General features: G+C 39.6%; 1 protein-coding gene across 1 annotated transcript; it reads left to right on the plus strand.

Annotated features, from left to right (window-relative positions):
- The first annotated feature begins 638 nt into the window (after positions 1-638).
- LOC139749534 (U5 small nuclear ribonucleoprotein 200 kDa helicase-like) lies at positions 639-17,829 on the plus strand. Its single transcript, XM_071663514.1, is given in 3 exon segments — positions 639-734; positions 10,909-13,228; positions 13,231-17,829. Coding segments are annotated over 3 exon segments (6,399 nt in total). The 5' UTR covers positions 639-689; the 3' UTR covers positions 17,265-17,829.
- The last annotated feature ends 1,941 nt before the right edge of the window (positions 17,830-19,770 follow it).

Raw genomic sequence — 19,770 nt, forward strand, 5'->3', positions numbered from 1 at the left:
ATTTTTCATCTTTACTAAATCAATCTTACTTTTCCACTTGTAATCATTATTATTTTATTCTATCGCTCTCATATTCTATTCACCACACTTCATTTTCTTAACCTTCAAGTGTGTTTTCCTTATTACATCATATATTTATCCTCCGTCATTTCTTCTATTTCTAGCATTTATTCTTCAGAGTCCCTGCATGGATCAACTAAATCACATCATTTCTCATGTTCATTTCTAGCACTTTCGTGTCCATATCCCAGTCAAGTCTCCTCTCTCATTTTCGGTGACTGTGTCATTATGTATTTGTCCTGTAGGAGGAGGGAGCTTTACACTCGTCAGTCCCCATCTCTTGAACATTCTCAAAATTCCCACAAACCGTTGAATTTAAGGATGATGTCTCTCTCACTTAAACACGTCTTCAAACACCGTTTCAACCATGTACAATTCCTCTACTGTATGAATGAGCGTGCGTATAAAGCTTCAATATAGGTACGGAGCTCTTGAAAATACGTTTATGCATGAAATTTTAGAGGACGTGGTTACCATCACCATTTTCTTCTTATTAAAACGTATTCATACTTGTTATATACATTTTTCATACATTAACGAAAAGGATATAGAGAGGATCCCTAATGACGTCATATTCGTTTCTCTGCGCCTGGCTTGGGATCTAGTAATGGTTTGTTTGTAAACCAATCATGGCAGACCAGACTGCCCGCCAGCTTCAATACGAGTACAAAGCGGTAAATATCTGACAGCTTACTCTTTTAGCTCTCCAAACCCTGTTTTACTTGTCCAGTAATCTTCGAAGTATTATACTAGTAGATTTTTAGGAAGAGTCCGTCTCACTGAATTAAGGTCGGCATGTGAGTTTCATCGTCTCATCAGAGTTTTCTGTTATTACCGTATTAATAGAAAGCATAAGAAATGAGGACACACTATTGCCCCATGCGTGTCAGATCCTGAATCTGTCCACTTTACAACTTACCGCCTTAACCCATAAACACGTCCAACACACACCAACCTTCGTTTAAAGCTACCTAAAGACTAAGCTTCCATTAAGGGTTCCATAAACCTACTACCCTATTCCATAACCAGTATTTACCAACATCCGACCTGAATCTGTTTTTCTGATATATATCCATTATTTCAAGTCTTATTAGGTGACGCCATTCTAAGAACTTTCTTTATGATACCTTTATTAATGCCATTCACAATTAAAAACTTCAATCATATACCCTCTAGCCCTCCTTAAGTGAGTGTACATTCAGTCTTTTTAATCTTTCCTCATAAGTGAGATTTCTAATTCCGGGAATAATTTTTCTCGTTTGCCTTTGTACTCTCTCAACACTATATCAACAGCATAGTATGGAGCCCAAAACTATCACATAATCCAAATGTGTTCTCACCAACACAAGATAGTTGCAATAATATTCTTGGAGTTTTAGTGCTAACAGTCCTATTAATGAACGCTAACATCCTATTAGCCTTATTACTCATTGCATTATTTCTGACTGTGCCTTCGACCATCATTGAAAAGGTGTTAGTAAAATAATTTTCAATTTATCTAAAGTCTAGTATCGATATAAGGTTGCTCAGATTTATATCTTGAACATACTAACTGGCTCAGTGTGGAAAGAAATTTAGACTATTTTATGGTCTCTGATACATCATCTGTGGTATTAGCCGACTCAATTTTACACATACTAGAAGAGGTTTAGGTCAGTGGAGTATGATTTGGAGCATTGATTTTTATTTATCGGTAAATAGGTGAGTGGGGAGGGCTATGAAGATATGGGACAGTATGGGGTAGATTATTATTGAGTGAAAAGGGAAAATTCCAGACCCTTAAATCACATAAATCACTTTACAGTAGCAACAACAATTGCAGAAGAGTAGAACACAAGTCATAATCCAAGAATACACACATCTATTTTACAAAATATTACCACAGTTTGATGTGGAATTAAGAGACTTTTTATCCCTATAGTTCCTCTAACACACTCAAGGTGAAGACCCAACAAAATGGGCAGGGCTTTGAAGTAGAGGGAAATATGGGGTGAAAACACTATATTGATAGTAAAGTCAAACGGAATATAAGTAATGCATACAGCATCTTAAGAGTAATTTTCTCACGCAAATAACTGGTCCTGCTGATGGATGACAACAAACATCCACGTGACACTTTGTTCAGTTTCTATAGATCTTTTTTCAGTGGGTATTAGTTGGTAGGTAGCCAACAACCAGGGAGGTATATTACCAGTGCTACCTGCCTAGGTATCGGGAGGGTTAGTGATGTCTGCATAGTGAGCCAGCACTTAAGTGGGTGTCAAGTTGCACTCCTCTGACCTAGGTAGCTGTCTTTTCTTGCTACTTCACACACATGTGCACTACAGGCATTCTGTCCACAAACATACAAACCCTCCTTGTCATATATAACATAAGAAGTGAAGACAATGCAAGAGGCCTATTGACCATGCTTGGCAGGTCCTGAGTCTCTCCATCCTACAAGCAACTGCCTGAACCCATAAACACATCCAACCTATGTTTAATGCTACCAAAAGACCTAGCTTCAACTACTGTAATTGGCATCTTGTTCCATAAATTTACTACCTTATTCCTGAACCCATAATTACCCATATCCAACCTGAATCTATTTTTCTAATTTAAACTCATTGTCTCTTGTCGTATCCAATGGCGCCATTCTCAGAACTTTATCCATGTTACCTTTATTAATGCCCTTCACCCATTTAAAAACTTCAAGTCACATCTCTAGCCCTCCTTCTCTTAAGTGAGTGTAAATTCAGTCTTTTTAACCTTTCTCCATAAGTGAGATTTCAAATTCCAGGGATCATTTTGTCATTCGCCTTTGTACTCATTCTAAACAATCTATATCAACTGGATAGTATGGAGCCCAAACTGTACCACATAATCCAAATGTGGTCTCACCAACACAAGATAAAGTTGCAATAATACTCTAGGATATTAATGCTAACAGTCCTATTAATGAACCCTAACATCCGATAGGTTTTATTACACACTTTAATACATTTTTGCCGCACCTCACTAGTATCCCTAAATCTCTTGCCTTCTGTTTTGCCAATAATATTCTCCAGTTTGTAATCAGTGTTCCTTCTTTACCCACACGAAGTGTTTTGCATTTATGTACGTTGAATTTCATTTTCCATGTACCTACCCATTCTGATAATCTATTCAAGTCCCTCTGTAATTTCACTGAATTTTCATCTGATTCAATTATGGCCCCTATTTTTGTATCATCAGCAAATTTACTGAAGTCACTGGTTATTCCCGTCCAAATCATTAATATATATATAACAAACAAGAGCAGTCCCAAAACTGACCCCTGAGGAACACCACTGGTTACATTGCCCCATTCCAGTGTAACTCCGTTGATTAATACCCTCTGTTTTCTGTCAAAGCCATGCCCTAATCCAACTAAATACATAACCCCAATACCGTGTGCTGCTATTTTTCTAAGCAGACGCTCATGAGGTATTCTGTCAAAAGCCTTACTTTACCCTAAATATACAATATCATAACTCTTACCCTGATCAACAGTTTCAAATACTTTATTAAAGAAGGAAAGGGTTTCCAAAACATGACTTCCCTTTTGTAAACCCATGTTGAGAATCCCTAATGAGATCATGATTTTCCAAGTGTTCCCGTATTTTGTCCGCTATAATTAATTTGAGAAATTTCCCCACAACAGATGTCAAGCTGATAGGAAATAATTAGAAGTAATTGATGTATCCCCTTTCCTAAAGATGGGAATGACATTTTTGTCCTCCATTGCTTAAGAACTACACCTGATTCCTGGGACTGTTTAAACACATTTAAAAGCAGAACACTTGCTTCCTCCTTACACTCTATCAAGACCCTCACATAAATACCATCTGGCCCAGGACTTTTGACTCCACAGAACTTGCACAGCTCATTCTCCTTAACTCAAGATTTTCCTGCTGTGAGCACTAGGTGCTAGCCCTGCCTTTTGGCAAAATGGTAGGAGCAGTAGATAGAAGTAGTAAGTAGGAACATTAGGTAGGAGCCTGGTGCTAGAGCTACCATCTGCCAGTGGCCTGTTCAGGGTAAGGCACAAAAGGCTAAGAAGAGGCATGTGAGTTTAGTTATGGAGACTCTATTGCCATAACCACCCCCTTAATGAAGTCCAGTTGGGAACAGGCTTCAGAGATATAAATAGATAGATGGGTGAATTTACTTTCAACCTAAAGAAAGCATTAGTACCAGCTGGAGGTATGTTGACAGGCAGCATATTGTTACGTATACCATTTTTTTTTTTTTTCAAACTATTCGCCATTTCCCGCATTAGCGAGGTAGCGTTAAGAACAGAGGACTGGGCCTTTGGGGGAATATCCTCACCTGGCCCCCTTCTCTGTTCCTTCTTTTGGAAAAATCAAAAAAAATAGAGAGGGGAGGATTTCCAGCCCCCCTGCTCCCTCCCCTTTTAGTCGCCTTCTACGACACGCAGGGAATACGTGGGAAGTATTCTTTCCCCCCTTGTATACCGTCATATGTGTGCACCACTGTGAACACTTGGTTATTTTATAAATTAGTTATATGGCAAATTAGGAAGGAATCAAACATGTCTTGGTCTTCAAATAAGTGCCAATAAATATCAGTGTAACCACCCTCATACGTACACCATCTTTAAATGCTGTTAGTCTTGTGATCAGTCATGTGCTTTTCATAATGATTTCATGAAAAAATAGAATCATCTGTAATTGGTAGTAGTCCACATTGTTGTGCCCCCCTCCCCTTTTTTTTTAATTGTTGTTCCATCTGTCAGGGAACAAAATACCATGAACTTATAGTAGTCAGAAACTATATGAAATTTTTTTTTTTTTTTTTTTTTTTTTTTTTTTTTTTTTTTTTTTGTCGCTGTCTCCTGCGTTTGCGAGGTAGCGCAAGGAAACAGACGAAAGAAATGGCCCAACCCACTCCCATACACATGTATATACATACGTCCACACACGCAAATATACATACCTACACAGCTTTCCATGGTTTACCCCAGACGCTTCACATGCCCTGATTCAATCCACTGACAGCACGTCAACCCCGGTATACCACATCGATCCAATTCACTCTATTCCTATGAAAGTTTTTTTTTTTTTTTTTTTTTTGTCGCTGTCTCCCGCGTTTGCGAGGTAGCGCAAGGAAACAGACGAAAGAAATGGCCCAACCCACCCCCATACACATGTATATACATACGTCCACACACGCAAATATACATACCTACACAGCTTTCCATGGTTTACCCCAGACGCTTCACATGCCTTGATTCAATCCACTGACAGCACGTCAACCCCGGTATACCATATCGCTCCAATTCACTCTATTCCTTGCCCTCCTTTCACCCTCCTGCATATTCAGGTACCTTAATATATTTGTAAAGATGTCAACTCTACAAGTATTTATAGAACACCTACCTGTATTTCATTGTTTATTCCTTTTTTTTTCCTCGGGAAGCGTATGATGCCGGGTGCCATCCACTGGATATGAAACCAGGTGCATTTCCCCAGAAACATGGGAAATTAGGTAACGTTATACCACACCTTTCATCTTAAGCATTCTGAAATGGAAATAATTTTTTTTGTAAATATCTTAATCCCATATTTGTCCCCTCTATGACTCTCCCTGCTGTTGGCATATTTACTTTTGAAAGACAAAAAAAAATTGTGCTAATGAAAAGCCCACATTCTTAATGCCATATTTTTACAAATCTTTGAAAAGTACAGAAATCTGATAAATGTGGAATCAAAACATTATTGTCTAGTTTAGGATTACCACAAAAAGCTCATGAAATAGGATGAAACAATTATTAGTGGACAGAGTACAATTGATTTTGACAGGAAGTCCAATATATTATTTCTCTCCATGTCATAAGGTTAGGTACTCAAAGTGAGCAAGACTTTGAAGATGAGGGAAAGTGTATTGTAAAAACATGGAAAATATATACAAATTTAGTGCATATTAACAACACTGAAGACAGTTTTTATCAAGCAATTCAGATTTTCTTATAACCATCTAATAATGAAAAGGAATATATAATCTACTGTGCCAGATAATGGTTGACAAATTTCACATGGGTTTAAGGTTTACCTGGTACAAATGGCTTTACAGCCATAAATATCATTATATATATATATATATATATATATATATATATATATATATATATATATATGTATATATATATATTATTCTACTTTGCCGCTGTCTCCCGCATTAGCGAGGTAGCGCGAGGAAACAGACGAAAGAATGGCCCAACCCACCCACATACACATGTATATACATACATGTCCACACTCGAACATATACATACGTATACATATATACACATGTACATAATTCATACTTGCTGCCTTTATTCATTCCTGTCGCCTCCCCGCCACACATGAAGTAACAACCCCCTTCCCCCACATGCGCGCGAGGTAGCGCTTGGAAAAGACAACAAAGGCCACATTCGTTCACACTTGGTCTCTAGCTGTCATGAATAATGCACCGAAACCACAGCTCCCTTTCCACATCCAGGCCCCACAAAACTTTCCATGGTTTACCCCAGATGCTTCACATGTCCTGGTTCAATCCATTGACAGCACATCGACCCCGGTATACCACATCGTTCCAATTCACTCTATTCCTTGCTTGCCTTTCACCCTCCTGCATGTTCAGGCCCCGATCGCTCAAAATCGTTTTCACTCCATCTTTCCACCTCCAATTTGGTCTCCCACTTCTCCTCGTTCCCTCCACCTCTTACACATATATCCTCTTTGTCAGTCTTTCCTCACTCATTCTCTCCATGTGACCAAACCATTTTAAAACACCCTCTTCTGCTCTCTCAACCTCACTCTTTTTTATTACCACACATCTCTTTTACCCTTTCATTACTTACTCGATCAAACCTACCTCACACCACATATTGTCCTCAAACACCTCATTTCCAACACATCCACCATCCTCTGCACGACTCTATCTATAGCCCACGCCGCACAACCATATAACATTTTTGGAACAACTGTTCCTTCAAACATACCCATTTTTGCTTTCTGAGATAATGTTCTCGCTTTCCACACTTTTTCAACGCTCCCAGAACTTTCACCCCCTCCCCCACCCTGTGATTCACCCGCTTCATCCACTGCCAAATCCACTCCCAGATATCTAAAACACTTCACTTCCTCCAGTTTTTCTCCATTCAAACTTACCTCCCAGCTGACTTGTCCCTCAACCCTGCTGTACCTAATAACCTTGCTCTTATTCACATTTACTCTTAGCATTCTTCTGTCACACACTTTACCAAACTCGGTCACCTATCCCTGGGGATAGGGGAGAAAGAATACTTCCCACACATTCCCCGCTTGTCATGTAAGGCGACAGGAGCAGGGGGGGCTAGAAACCCTCTGCTCCTTGTATTTTAACTTTCTAAAAGGGGAAACAGAAGAAGGAGTCACGCGGGGAGTGCTCATCGTCCTCGAAGGCTCAGATTGGGGTGTCTAAATGTGTGTGGATGTAATCAAGATGAGAAAAAAGGAGAGATAGGTAGTGTGTTTGAGGAAAGGAACCTGGATATTTTGGCTCTGAGTGAAACGAAGCTCAAGGGTAAAGGGGAAGAGTGGTTTGGGAATGTTTTGGGAGTAAAGTCAGGGGTTGGTGAGAGGACATTACTCCTGAAACAGGAGTTGTGGGAGTATGTGATAGAGTGTAAGAAAGTAAACTCTATATTGATATGGCTAAAACTGAAAGTGGATGGAGAGAGATGGGTGATTATTGGTGCCCATGCACCTGGGCATGAGAAGAAAGATCATGAGAGGCAAGTGTTTTGGGAGCAGCTGAGTGAGTGTGTTAGCAGTTTTGATGCATGAGACTTGGTTATAGTGAGGGGTGATTTGAATGCAAAGGTGAGTAATGTGGCAGTTGAGGGAATAATTGGTGTACATGGGGTGTTCAGTGTTGTAAATTGAAATGGTGAAGAGCTTGTAGATTTGTGTGCTGAAAAGGGACTGGTGATTGGGAATACCTGGTTTAAAAAGAGAGATATACATAAGTAAACGTATGTAAGTAGGAGAGATGGCCAGAGAGTGTTATTGGATTACGTATTAATTGATAGGTGCGTGAAAGAGAGACTTTTGGATGTTAATGTGCTGAGAGGTGCAACAAGAGGGATGTCTGATCATTATCTTGTGGAGACGAAGGTGAAGATGTTTTGGAAGGAGGTAAATAAAGTGCATAAGACAAGAGAAGAAATGGGAACATTGGTAAAGGGGGCAAATGGGGAGGTAATAACAAGTGTTGGTGATGTAAGGAGATGGAGTGAGTATTTTGAAGGTTTGTTGAATGTGTTAGATGATAGAGTGGCAGATATAGGGTGTTTTGGTTGAGATGGTGTGCTAAGTGAGAGGGTCAGGGAGAATGGTTTGGTAAACAGAGAGGCAGTGAAAGCTTTGTGGAAGATGAAAGCCAGCAAGGCAGCGGGTTTGGATAGCATTGCAGTGGAATTTATTAAAAAAAGGTGACTGTGTTGTTGACTGGTTGGTGAGGCTATTCAGAGTATGCATGGCTCATGGTGAAGTACCTGAGGATTAGTGGAATGCATGCATAGTGCCATTGTACAAAGGCAAAGGGGATAAAGGTGTGTTCAAATTATAGAGGTATAAGTTTGTTGAGTATTCCTGGGAAATTATATGGGAGGGTATTGATTGCGAGGGTGAAAGCATGTACAGAGCATCAGATTGGGGAAGAGCAGTATGGTTTCAGAAGTGGTAGAGGATGTGTGGATCAGGTGTTTGCTTTAAAGAATGTATGAGAAATACTTAGTAAAACAAATGGACTTGTATGTAGCATTTATGGATCTGGAGAAGGCATATGATAGAGTTGATAGGGATGCTCTGTGGAAGGTATTAAGAGTATATGGTGTCGGAGGCAAGTTGCTAGAGGCAGTGAAAAGTTTAAATCGAGGATGTAAGACGTGTACGAGTAGGGAGAGAGGAAAGTGGTAGGTTCCCAGTGAATGTCGGTTTGTGGCAGGGGTGTGTCATGTCTCATTGGTTGTTTAATTTGTGTATGGATGGGGTTGTTGGGGAGATGACTGCAAGAGTTTTGGAGAGAGGGGCAAGTTTGCAGTCTGTTGTGGATGAGAGGGCTTTGCAAGTGAGTCAGCTGTTGTTCGCTGATGATACAGCACTGATAACTGATTCAGGTATACCACATCATTCAATTCACTCTATTCCTTGCATGCCTTTCACCCTCCAGCATGTTCAGGCCCCAGTCGCTCAAAATCTCTTTCACTCCACCCTTCCACCTCCAATTTGGTCTCCCACTTCTCCTCGTTCCCTCCACCTCTGACACATATATCCTTTCTGTCAATCTTTCCTCACTCATTCTCTCCATGTGACCTAACCATTTCAATTCACCCTCTTCTGCTCTCTCAACCACACTCTTTTTATTACCATACATCTCACTTGCCCTTTCACTACTTACTCGATCAAACCACCTCACGCCATGTATTGTCCTCAAACATCTCATTTCCAACACATCCACCCTCCTCCGCTCAACCCTATCTATTGCCCATGTCTCGCAACCATATAACATTGTTGGAACCACTGTTCCTTCAGACATACTCATTTTTACTCTTCAAGATAATGTTCTCTCCTTCCACTCATTCTCTATCGCTCCGGGAACCTTCACCCCTTCCCTCACCATTTGACTCACTTCCGCTTCCATGGTTCCATCCACTGGTAAGTCCACTCCCAGATATCTAAAACACTTCCTCCAATTTTTCTCCATTTAAATTTACATCCCACTTAACTTGTCCCTCAACCCTACTGAACCTCATAACCTTGCTCTTATTCACATTTACTCTACTTTCTCCTTTCACACACTTTTCAAAACTCAGTCATATATACATACATATGTATGTGTGTGTGTGTGTGTGTAAATATATATGCGTAACTGTATTTCCCACGTTAATGAAATATCTTCCTGCTAGCTACATCCACCCTACAGGAGCACAGTTTAAGAAGCATAGAGTGAGTGCAAAGCATTAGAGTAGTAGGTGTTCAGGCTGAACAGTTGGATAAATTAACTAGCATAAGAGGAATAATCAATTTATAAGTGTATCTCAAACTGCTTGGTATCCCTGTCCCTTCATATCAGAGGCTCATAAGGTCATATTTACACATGAATTTCAAGTGTACATAAACATGATATCCTCTCTGTTTGATGCAAAACATTGTACATTCCATTTCCTGTACGTCTGTCACGCTATGGAGATAATACAGATATTTTGGTGGAAAAGGCGATGAAAGTGGCATTAAAATTTGGCAGACTACTACTGTATTTTCATTTGTCAAATGTATATTTCAGTATAGATATTCCTTTCAGACTGAACAATATAATTTTGTAAATATTTTTTACTTAAATGAAAATGGATCATTAGTGGAAAACAGAATTGATTATTTTCAGCTGAAGGTGTGCTGAATCAAATAAGTTAATTGATTAATTTCTCTGAATAATTCTTATCCTGGACCTGAACAGTAAGAACTGTTTTAAAGGAAAGTGATTTCTACAGTATATGTAGCTAAGGCTTTTATGATTGATGGATAATTTGGTATTATTCTTATTCCATGGGAATATTTTACTGAAAATGATTTCAAAATTTTCATAAAACAAAGCAGTATGCATTTACAGTACACAATAGAAATAGATGAATGATTTCTTTTTGTGCTTATTTTAGGAACAGGGAAATATACTAAAAATGTTTTCAAGAATTTAACAGTTTATCAGGTGGCACTGTGAATTGTGTGTATAATCCATAAATTAGCTTTGTAGGCAATATATAGTGAGGAAAACCTCTGATTAATTCTTCCTCGTTTTCAACAGAATTCCAACCTTGTCTTGCAAGCAGATGTACGGCTCATCGAACGTCGCAGCAAAGATGAGGCAACAGGAGAGGTTATGTCCCTTGCTGGGAAGCTGGAAGGTACACGCATGGGTGATCGCTACCAACGCACCAAACCACAACAACCCAAGGAGGAACAGAGAAAGTCAAAGAAACAGAAGCGGGAAGATGCTCCATCTATTGCAGTAAAGAACATGAGCATTCTGGAGCTCGATGATATGGCAGACATATTTTACCGTCCCAAGAGCACTGATACAAAGCAGACTTATGAGGTTATTTTGTCATTTATCCAAGAAGCATTAGGAGATCAGCCTCGGGATGTACTATGTGGTGCTGCTGATGAAGTTCTTGCTGTGCTGAAAAATGAAAAACTTAAAGATCGGGAGCGAAAGAAAGAAACAGAAGAACTTTTGGGTTCACTTGCTGAAGAAAGGTTTGCTGTCCTTGTCAACCTGGGAAAAAAGATTACAGATTTTGGTCATGAGACAAAAGCAGTAGCCAGTGAGGCAGTTCTAGATGAAACTCATGGTGTTAACGTGCAGTTTGAAGATTCTGAGGAGGAAGAGGAGGATGAAGTAGCTGGTGAGGTTGGTGATGAGGAGGAGGAAGAAGGTGAAAATGAAGATGGTGTGGTAGGTTCAAATGCCATTCATGCTGAAAATCTTACTGGTGGAGATCAGGTTGGAACGAAGAAAGAAAGGGTGCTTAGTCCACACGACATTGGAGCTCATTGGCTTCAAAGAGAACTTAACAGATTTTATAACGATCCCATCCAGGCACAGTCTAAAGCAAGTGATGTACTTGAGATTCTGAAATCTGCTAAGGATGACAGAGAATGTGAAAACAAACTTGTGCTTAATCTTGGGTATGATAAGTTTGAATTCATTAAAGTACTTAACAAGAACCGTCAGATGGTCTTGTATTGTACACTCTTGGCATCAGCCCAGTCAGACTCTGAAAGAGAAGATATTCGACGGGTAATGTTAGCTGAACCAAATTTGAAGCGTATACTGGCCCTTTTAGAGAATGAAGAAGAAGCTATGGATGTCAATAAAGATGGGGAGGAAATAGGTGGGTCACGTCCAAGAAGGATCAACACAGAAGCTATGGAGGTTGATGATAAATCAGGTCAGGTGCCAGGACACAGGGAATTCATAGATTTAGAGAGCCTTGTATTTACGACTGGTTCTCACTACAATTCAAACAAGAAGTGTCATCTTCCTGAGGGTTCAACAAGGCAGATGAAGAAAGGGTATGATGAAATCCATGTACCTGCCCTTAAGCCAAAACCTTTTGCCCCAGATGAGAGTCTGGTTCCAATTGCCAACCTGCCTGCTTATGCCCATCCGGCATTTGATGGCTTCAAAAATCTTAACCGCATTCAAAGTAAATTGAACAAAGCTGCCATGGACAGTGATGAAAATTTGCTTCTCTGTGCTCCAACAGGTGCTGGTAAGACAAATGTAGCATTATTAACCATTCTTAGAGAAATTGGCAAAAACACAAACTCAGACGGCACCATTAACGGTGAGGCCTTTAAGATAATTTATGTTGCTCCAATGCGCTCTCTTGTAACAGAAATGACACAAAATTTCTCTAAAAGACTGGAGCCTTATCGACTCAAAGTTGGTGAGCTGACTGGAGACCATCAGTTAACCCGAGAACAGATTATGGAGACACAGGTAATTGTATGTACTCCTGAGAAATGGGATGTCATTACCAGACGGGGTGGAGAGAGATCATACACACAACTTGTAAGACTCATTATATTTGATGAGATCCATCTTCTCCATGATGAACGTGGACCAGTTCTAGAAGCCCTTGTAGCTCGAACTCTGCGTAATGCTGAAACTACTGGGGATGCTGTTAGGTTGGTAGGATTATCTGCTACATTGCCAAACTATGAAGATGTTGCTGCATTTCTAAGAGTCAACCTCAAAACGGGACTCTTCTTCTTTGATAACAGTTTCAGGCCTGTACCTTTAGCCCAGCAGTATATTGGGATTACAGAAAAGAAAGCTATTAAAAGATATCAGGTTATGAATGACATTTTGTATGAGAAAGTAATGGAGCATGCAGGTAAAAATCAAATCTTGATATTTGTTCATTCTCGCAAAGAGACTGCTAAGACAGCAAAAGCCATCCTTGATATGTGTTTAGAAAAAGATACCCTTGGTAACTTTCTGCGAGAAGGGTCTGCCTCAACAGAAGTGTTACGAACTGAGGCAGATCAGGTAAAAAACAATGACCTCAAGGGACTTCTTCCTTATGGTTTTGCTATCCATCATGCAGGAATGAATAGATTGATAGAAATTTAGTTGAGGATTTGTTTGCTGATCGTCATATTCAAGTTTTAGTGTCAACAGCCACACTTGCCTGGGGTGTTAATCTTCCTGCCCACACTGTTGTAATTAAAGGAACTCAAGTATATGATGCAAGCAAAGGTCGCTGGGTAGAACTTGGAGCTCTAGATGTCCTTCAGATGTTGGGACGTGCTGGCAGACCACAGTATGATACAAAGGGAGAAGGTATTCTGATAACAAACCACTCTGAACTTCAGTACTACCTTTCCCTTATGAATCAGCAGTTGCCTATTGAGTCACAACTAATTTCAAAGCTACCTGATCTTCTGAATGCTGAGATTGTCCTTGGATCTGTCCAAAGTGTGCGTGAAGCTGTGAACTGGTTAGGTTATACATACCTGTATGTGCGCATGATAAGAGCTGGTCAGCTGTATGCTGTTCAGTCTGATACTGCAGATAAATACTTAACACAGCATAGAGCAAATCTCATACATTCTGCTGCCTTAAAGCTAGAGAAGAGTAACCTGATCAAATATGATAAAAAGTCTGGAAATTTCCAGGTTACAGAATTAGGTCGTATTGCCAGTTATTTCTACGTAACCTGTGAAACTATGAACATCTACAATCAACAGCTAAAACCAACTCTAAGTGAGATTGAACTTTTTCGAGTGTTCTCACAGAGTTCAGAGTTTAAGAATATCATGGTAAGGGAAGAAGAAAAATTAGAATTAAAGAAGCTCATGGAACGTGTTCCTATTCCAATTAAAGAAAGTGTGGAAGAACCTAGTGCAAAGGTAAATATTCTTTTGCAGGCATTCATCTCACAGCTGAAGTTAGATGGCTTTGCTCTCATGTCAGATATGGTGTATGTTACCCAAAGTGCTGGGCGACTGATGAGAGCAATGTCTGAAATTGTTCTTCACCGAGGTTGGGCACAGCTGGCTGACAAAACACTGAACTTGTGCAAAATGGTTGACAAAAGAATGTGGCAGTCTATGTCTCCCCTAAGACAATTTCGGAAAATCCCCGAAGAAGCTGTTCGTAAGCTTGAGAAGAAAAGTGTTCCATGGGAACGTCTTTATGACTTGGGTCCCAATGAAATTGGTGAGCTGATTCGTATGCCCAAGGGTGGAAAGATGATACACAAGTATATCCACCAACTCCCCAAACTTGACCTGGAAACTCACATTCAACCTATTACACGCCAAATGCTTAAAGTAGAACTTACCATCACTCCAGATTTTAAGTGGGATGAGAAAGTTCATGGTCGTTCTGAAGCCTTTTGGATCATGGTTGAAGATGTTGATGCTGAAAACATTCTTCATCATGAATACTTTTTACTGAAGCAGAAATTTGCAGAGGATGAGCATGTAATCAAGTTTTTCGTTCCAGTATTTGAACCTTTGCATCCACATTATTTCATCCGCATCACATCAGATAAGTGGCTTGCAGCAGAGACTCAGTTACCAGTTTCATTCCGTCATCTGATACTCCCAGAAAAATATCCACCCCCTACTGAGCTTCTTGATTTGCAGCCTTTGCCTATTACAGCTTTGAGAAATCCACAATATGAATCACTATACAAGACACTTAACAAGTACCAGCAATTTAATCCTATCCAGACTCAGGTTTTTAATGCCACTTATAATTCAGATGACAGTGTATTCATTGCTGCACCAACTGGTTCAGGTAAAACACTCTGTGCAGAATTTGCTATTTTGCGTACTTTCAGTCAGGATGAATCAGCAAGGTGTGTGTATGTTGCATCTAAAGATGAAATTGTAGAAAGTATGTATGAACACTGGCTAGGGAAATTTAGCAAGCTGGAAAAGAGAGTAGTGCTTTTAACTGGTGAGACTGGAGCAGACTTAAAACTCTTGAATAAAGCAAATATTGTCATTAGTACAGCAGAGAAATGGGATGTCTTATCACGTCGTTGGAAGCAGAGGAAAAATGTGCAGAATATTAATTTGTTCATAGTAGATGAGCTGCAGCTAATGGGTGGATCGGATGGACCTACACTAGAGGTAGTATGTTCTCGCATCCGTTACATTGCATCCAAGATCAGCAGGCACATTCGTATTGTTGCTCTGAGCTCTTCATTGGCAAATGCTCGTGATGTTGCTCAGTGGCTTGGTTGCTCCTCTAACTATACATTCAATTTCCATCCAAATGTTCGACCCTTGCCATTAGAGCTACACATTCAGGGTTTCAATAATCCCCATAATGCTTCAAGGATTTATGCTATGGCAAAACCTGCATACCTTGCAGTTCTAAAGCATAGTCCACATAAGCCAGCTATGGTGTTTGTACCATCTCGTAAACAAAGTATGATTACAGCCAGTGATCTCCTCACTTTTGCTGCTGCTGATAAAGAACCACAAAGGTTCCTACTGGTTAATCCCGAGGAAATGGCAGAGTTCCTTCCTCAAATCAGTGATGAGATGTTGAGAGAACTGGTAAGCCAAGGTGTTGGTTACCTGCACGAAGGTTTAAGTGTTCGTGACCGACGTCTGGTTGAAAGATTATTTGAGGCAGAAGCAATTCAGGTGATAGTTGTGAGTCGTGCATTGTGTTGGGCTGTGACAGCACCAGCACATTTGGTGGTAATCACTGATACTCAAAGCTACAATGGTCGTCTTCACAACTATGAAGACTACCCAATTACAGACACTTTACAAATGGTAGGTCGTGCAAATCGACCAAATGAAGATGATGAAGCAAAGTGTGTTCTTATGTGCCATTCTTCCAAGAAGGACTATTTCAAAAAGTTTCTCTATGAACCATTACCCATTGAGAGCCATCTTGACCATGCTCTACATGACCACTTCAATGCTGAAATAGTTACTCGTACTATTGAAAACAAACAGGAAGCTGTTGACTACATAACATGGACTTTCCTTTACCGTCGTATGACTCAAAATCCCAACTACTATGGCCTTCAGGGAGTTTCACATCGTCATTTATCTGATCACTTGTCTGATTTGGTGGAAAACACGTTACATGATCTTGAGGAGTCTCGCTGCATTACTATTGAAGATGACATGGACACAGCTCCTCTTAATTTAGGTATCATTGCTTCATATTATTACATCAACTATACTACTATAGAGTTGTTTAATAAGTCACTTAATAGCAAGACAAAGATTCGTGGATTACTCGAGATCATTTCTAGTGCTGCTGAGTATGAAAATGTTCCTATTCGTCATGGTGAAGAAGAAACACTGAAGCGTCTTGTACAAAAGGTACCAAACAAACCTGAGGGAAAAGTAACAGATCCACACACAAAGACTAATCTTCTTTTACAAGCCCATCTTTCACGACTTACTCTTAGTGCCGAATTGCAACAAGATACTGAACTTGTCCTTGGTCGTGCTTTGCGACTCATTCAGGCTTGTGTAGATGTATTATCCTCTAATGGATGGCTTGCTCCTGCCTTATCTGCTATGACCCTGGCACAAATGGTAACTCAAGCCATGTGGTCAAAGGATTCTTATTTGAAGCAGCTGCCTCATTTTACAAGTGAGATGATAGAGCGTTGTGAAGCCAAGGATGTTACATCTGTGTTTGACATTTTAGAACTTGAGGACGATGATCGCAACCGTCTCCTTCAACTTTCTGATGCTGAGATGACAGATGTAGCGCGATTCTGTAACCGCTATCCAAGTATTAATTTAGATTATGAAGTAGTAGATGCAGAGGCCATCACCAGTGGCTCAATGGTGAATGTAGAAGTGGTACTTGAGCGTGAAGATGAGCCTGGTCCTGTCATTGCTCCTCTTTTCCCACACAAGCGAGAAGAAGGATGGTGGGTCATTATTGGGGATCCAAAACCAAATTCCCTCATTTCTATCAAACGTCTTACCCTTCAGCAGAAAGCAAAGGTTAAGTTAGACTTTGTGGCACCCAGTGAAGGTTCTTATGAATACAGGCTTTATTTCATGAGTGATGCTTACATGGGTTGTGACCAGGAATATAAGGTGCCTCTTAGAGTAAGAGAAGCAGAATCTGAGTCAGAGTCAGAGAGTGATTAAAGATGTAACTGGGATTTTACTTAATCAGTTAAGGTCCATTTTATATTTTTGTAAATAATAAAGTACAAGAGGATCATGGCTATGCTATGTTTCTTGACATAAGATGGTATAAATGTGGTAGGTAGATTTTGTGAATTTTGATATGCTAAATACAAATATTTCAAGTTTTTGTCTAGTAAACTGTGAATATACATTAAACAAACATTAAAAAAGAAATGCTCAGCACAAGTTTCAGATGTCACCCTTTAACACTTTTTAATGGCAGTATGTATTACTGTATGTGATTTAATTGAATTGTTTTTGAAAAGTCAAGAGATGGGTATGGTTTAAATTCCAATTCTTTAATTTTCAAACGATTTAATAACCATTTAGCAAATGTAGTTGCTGTAAGAAACTGTGCATAATTCTTTAAGGGAATTTTGTGTAATGCTGGCTGAGGACTGTTAAGTACTAGGTCATATTGTCACATGATTCATTACATTTGCAAATTATGTTGTTTACTTTGAAAGTTTTTAAAACAAAACAATGAAATGTAATCATGTTATAATAAATGTCCAAAGTAAAATTTGGTAGTTTGTTTTGTATGATCTTCCATTTCTGAGAAGAAAAATGTGGTTACAAATCATAGCTAAAGGTTTCCAGGGGACAGAGGAGAAAAGACTGCTCACATATTCCCTGCCTGTTATAGAAAGTGACCAAAGGGGGCGAGAGTGGAGGACTGGGAACACTCCACTCACTGTAACTTTGAATTCTTTAAGTTCTAACAGATGGAGCCAAGTTAGGAGTGATCATTCTCCCTGAAAGCTCAGGCTGGGATATCTGAAATATGTATGGATATAATCAAGTAATCAAGATGAGATGAACGGAGAGACTGGTATCTTGTGGATGTCTCTCCCAATATGAATCTAGCCCATGTAAACACCTTTTTTCAGCAATGTTCATGGATGAGAAATGATGGAAAAGAAAAACAAAAGGGTCTGATTACATAAATGACTGAAAGGGTGAGAAAGATTTATTGGATGCTACAGAAGTGTGAGGAATCATTAGAGATTCTGACCATTTTGCAGCTCTTGAGGAGGAGAGGATTAGAGAGTAATGGAGGTATGGTGAGAGGAAGAATGGAGAAGCAAAAGTGTTGGCAAAGGAAAAGATGAATCATAAAGACTGCAAAAAGGGTGATAGAAAGTTTAGATGAAAGCGAAGTAAATGTAGGGATGCAGTCATGTGTGAATGAAGTATCTAAAATGTTTAGTAACTTAAAGGATGTAAAATTAGTAGCTGGATACAAGGTTGTGAAATATAAGAACAAAAGTGGAAATGCATTGTTGATGGATGAGATTAGAAATGCAGTGGAAGAGAAAAGGCATATGGTATACTTCTCGAAAGGAATGTACCAGTGGAAGTTAAGCAAAGGAGGGAAGAATATAATATGTGTAAGCAGAACGTTAAGAGGATGACAGAGGAAAGCGAAAGAGTAGATTTTGGAAGAAAGTCGCATGAAAAGTTTCAGGAGAATAAGAAATTGTACTAGAAGAGGGTGAATACTGAAAGTAGTGGATATTAGATTGGAAATGGAAACATGAGAAATGAAGGGGAGTTGCTGAAACCAAAAGAGGAAGTGAAAGGAAGATGGAAAGAGTATTCTGAAGAACTGATGTGGGTGGGTGAGACTGCAGTTGTTACATACATGAGTATGGAGGATCAGGGGCCCGGAGCAAGAAGGGAAGTAAAAAAAAAAAAAAAAGTGTGATTATGAAGCTGAAGGTAATAAAGGCACATAGAGTGGATGGGATTATGGCTGAAATGTTGAAGTATGGAGGAGAAAGTGTAATAGAATGGATGCATCTGATATGTTATTTAGCATAGAAGCACAAGGTTGTGCCTCAAGATCAGGGTAAAACTATTAATGTTCCTTTATTCAAAGGAAAAGTGCTAAAGGTGTGTAGCAATTATATGGGAATAAGTATCTTAAGTATACCAGGATAACTATATGCAAGGGTGTTGGTTGACAGAGCGATGAAAATTATTGAAGGCAGAATAAATGGGGGTGCAAGGGGGCTTTGGAAAGGTAGATATGTACATCATACTTTTGCATTGAGAATGACAGTGGAAAAGTATCTACCAAAACATAAAAAGCTGTATGCAGCTTTTATGGATCTGGAGAAAGCATATGATAAGAGATGAGTGGAATGCTTTGTGGGATGTGTTAAGGATATATGGAGTAAGAGGACAACTGCTGAATGGTGTCAAAACCTTCTACAGAGATGCAAATGCAAAAGTGAGTGGACAGTTGAACAGAAGTGTTGGTATACATGTGGGTGTGAGGCAGAGCTGTGTGATGTCACCTTGGCTTTAACATCTATATGGGTGGGATAGGGTAGAAAGAATTCTACCTCTGTAGTTCCTACGTGTCATAAATGGCAACTAAAGGGGGCGAGAGTGGCAGACTGGAAACCACCTTTCCCTCTTGTCTTCCAGTTTCTAAAAGATGAAACAGAAGGTGGAG

The sequence above is a fragment of the Panulirus ornatus genome, chromosome 1, assembly GCF_036320965.1.
Source record: "Panulirus ornatus isolate Po-2019 chromosome 1, ASM3632096v1, whole genome shotgun sequence".
Lineage (NCBI taxonomy): Eukaryota > Metazoa > Arthropoda > Malacostraca > Decapoda > Palinuridae > Panulirus > Panulirus ornatus.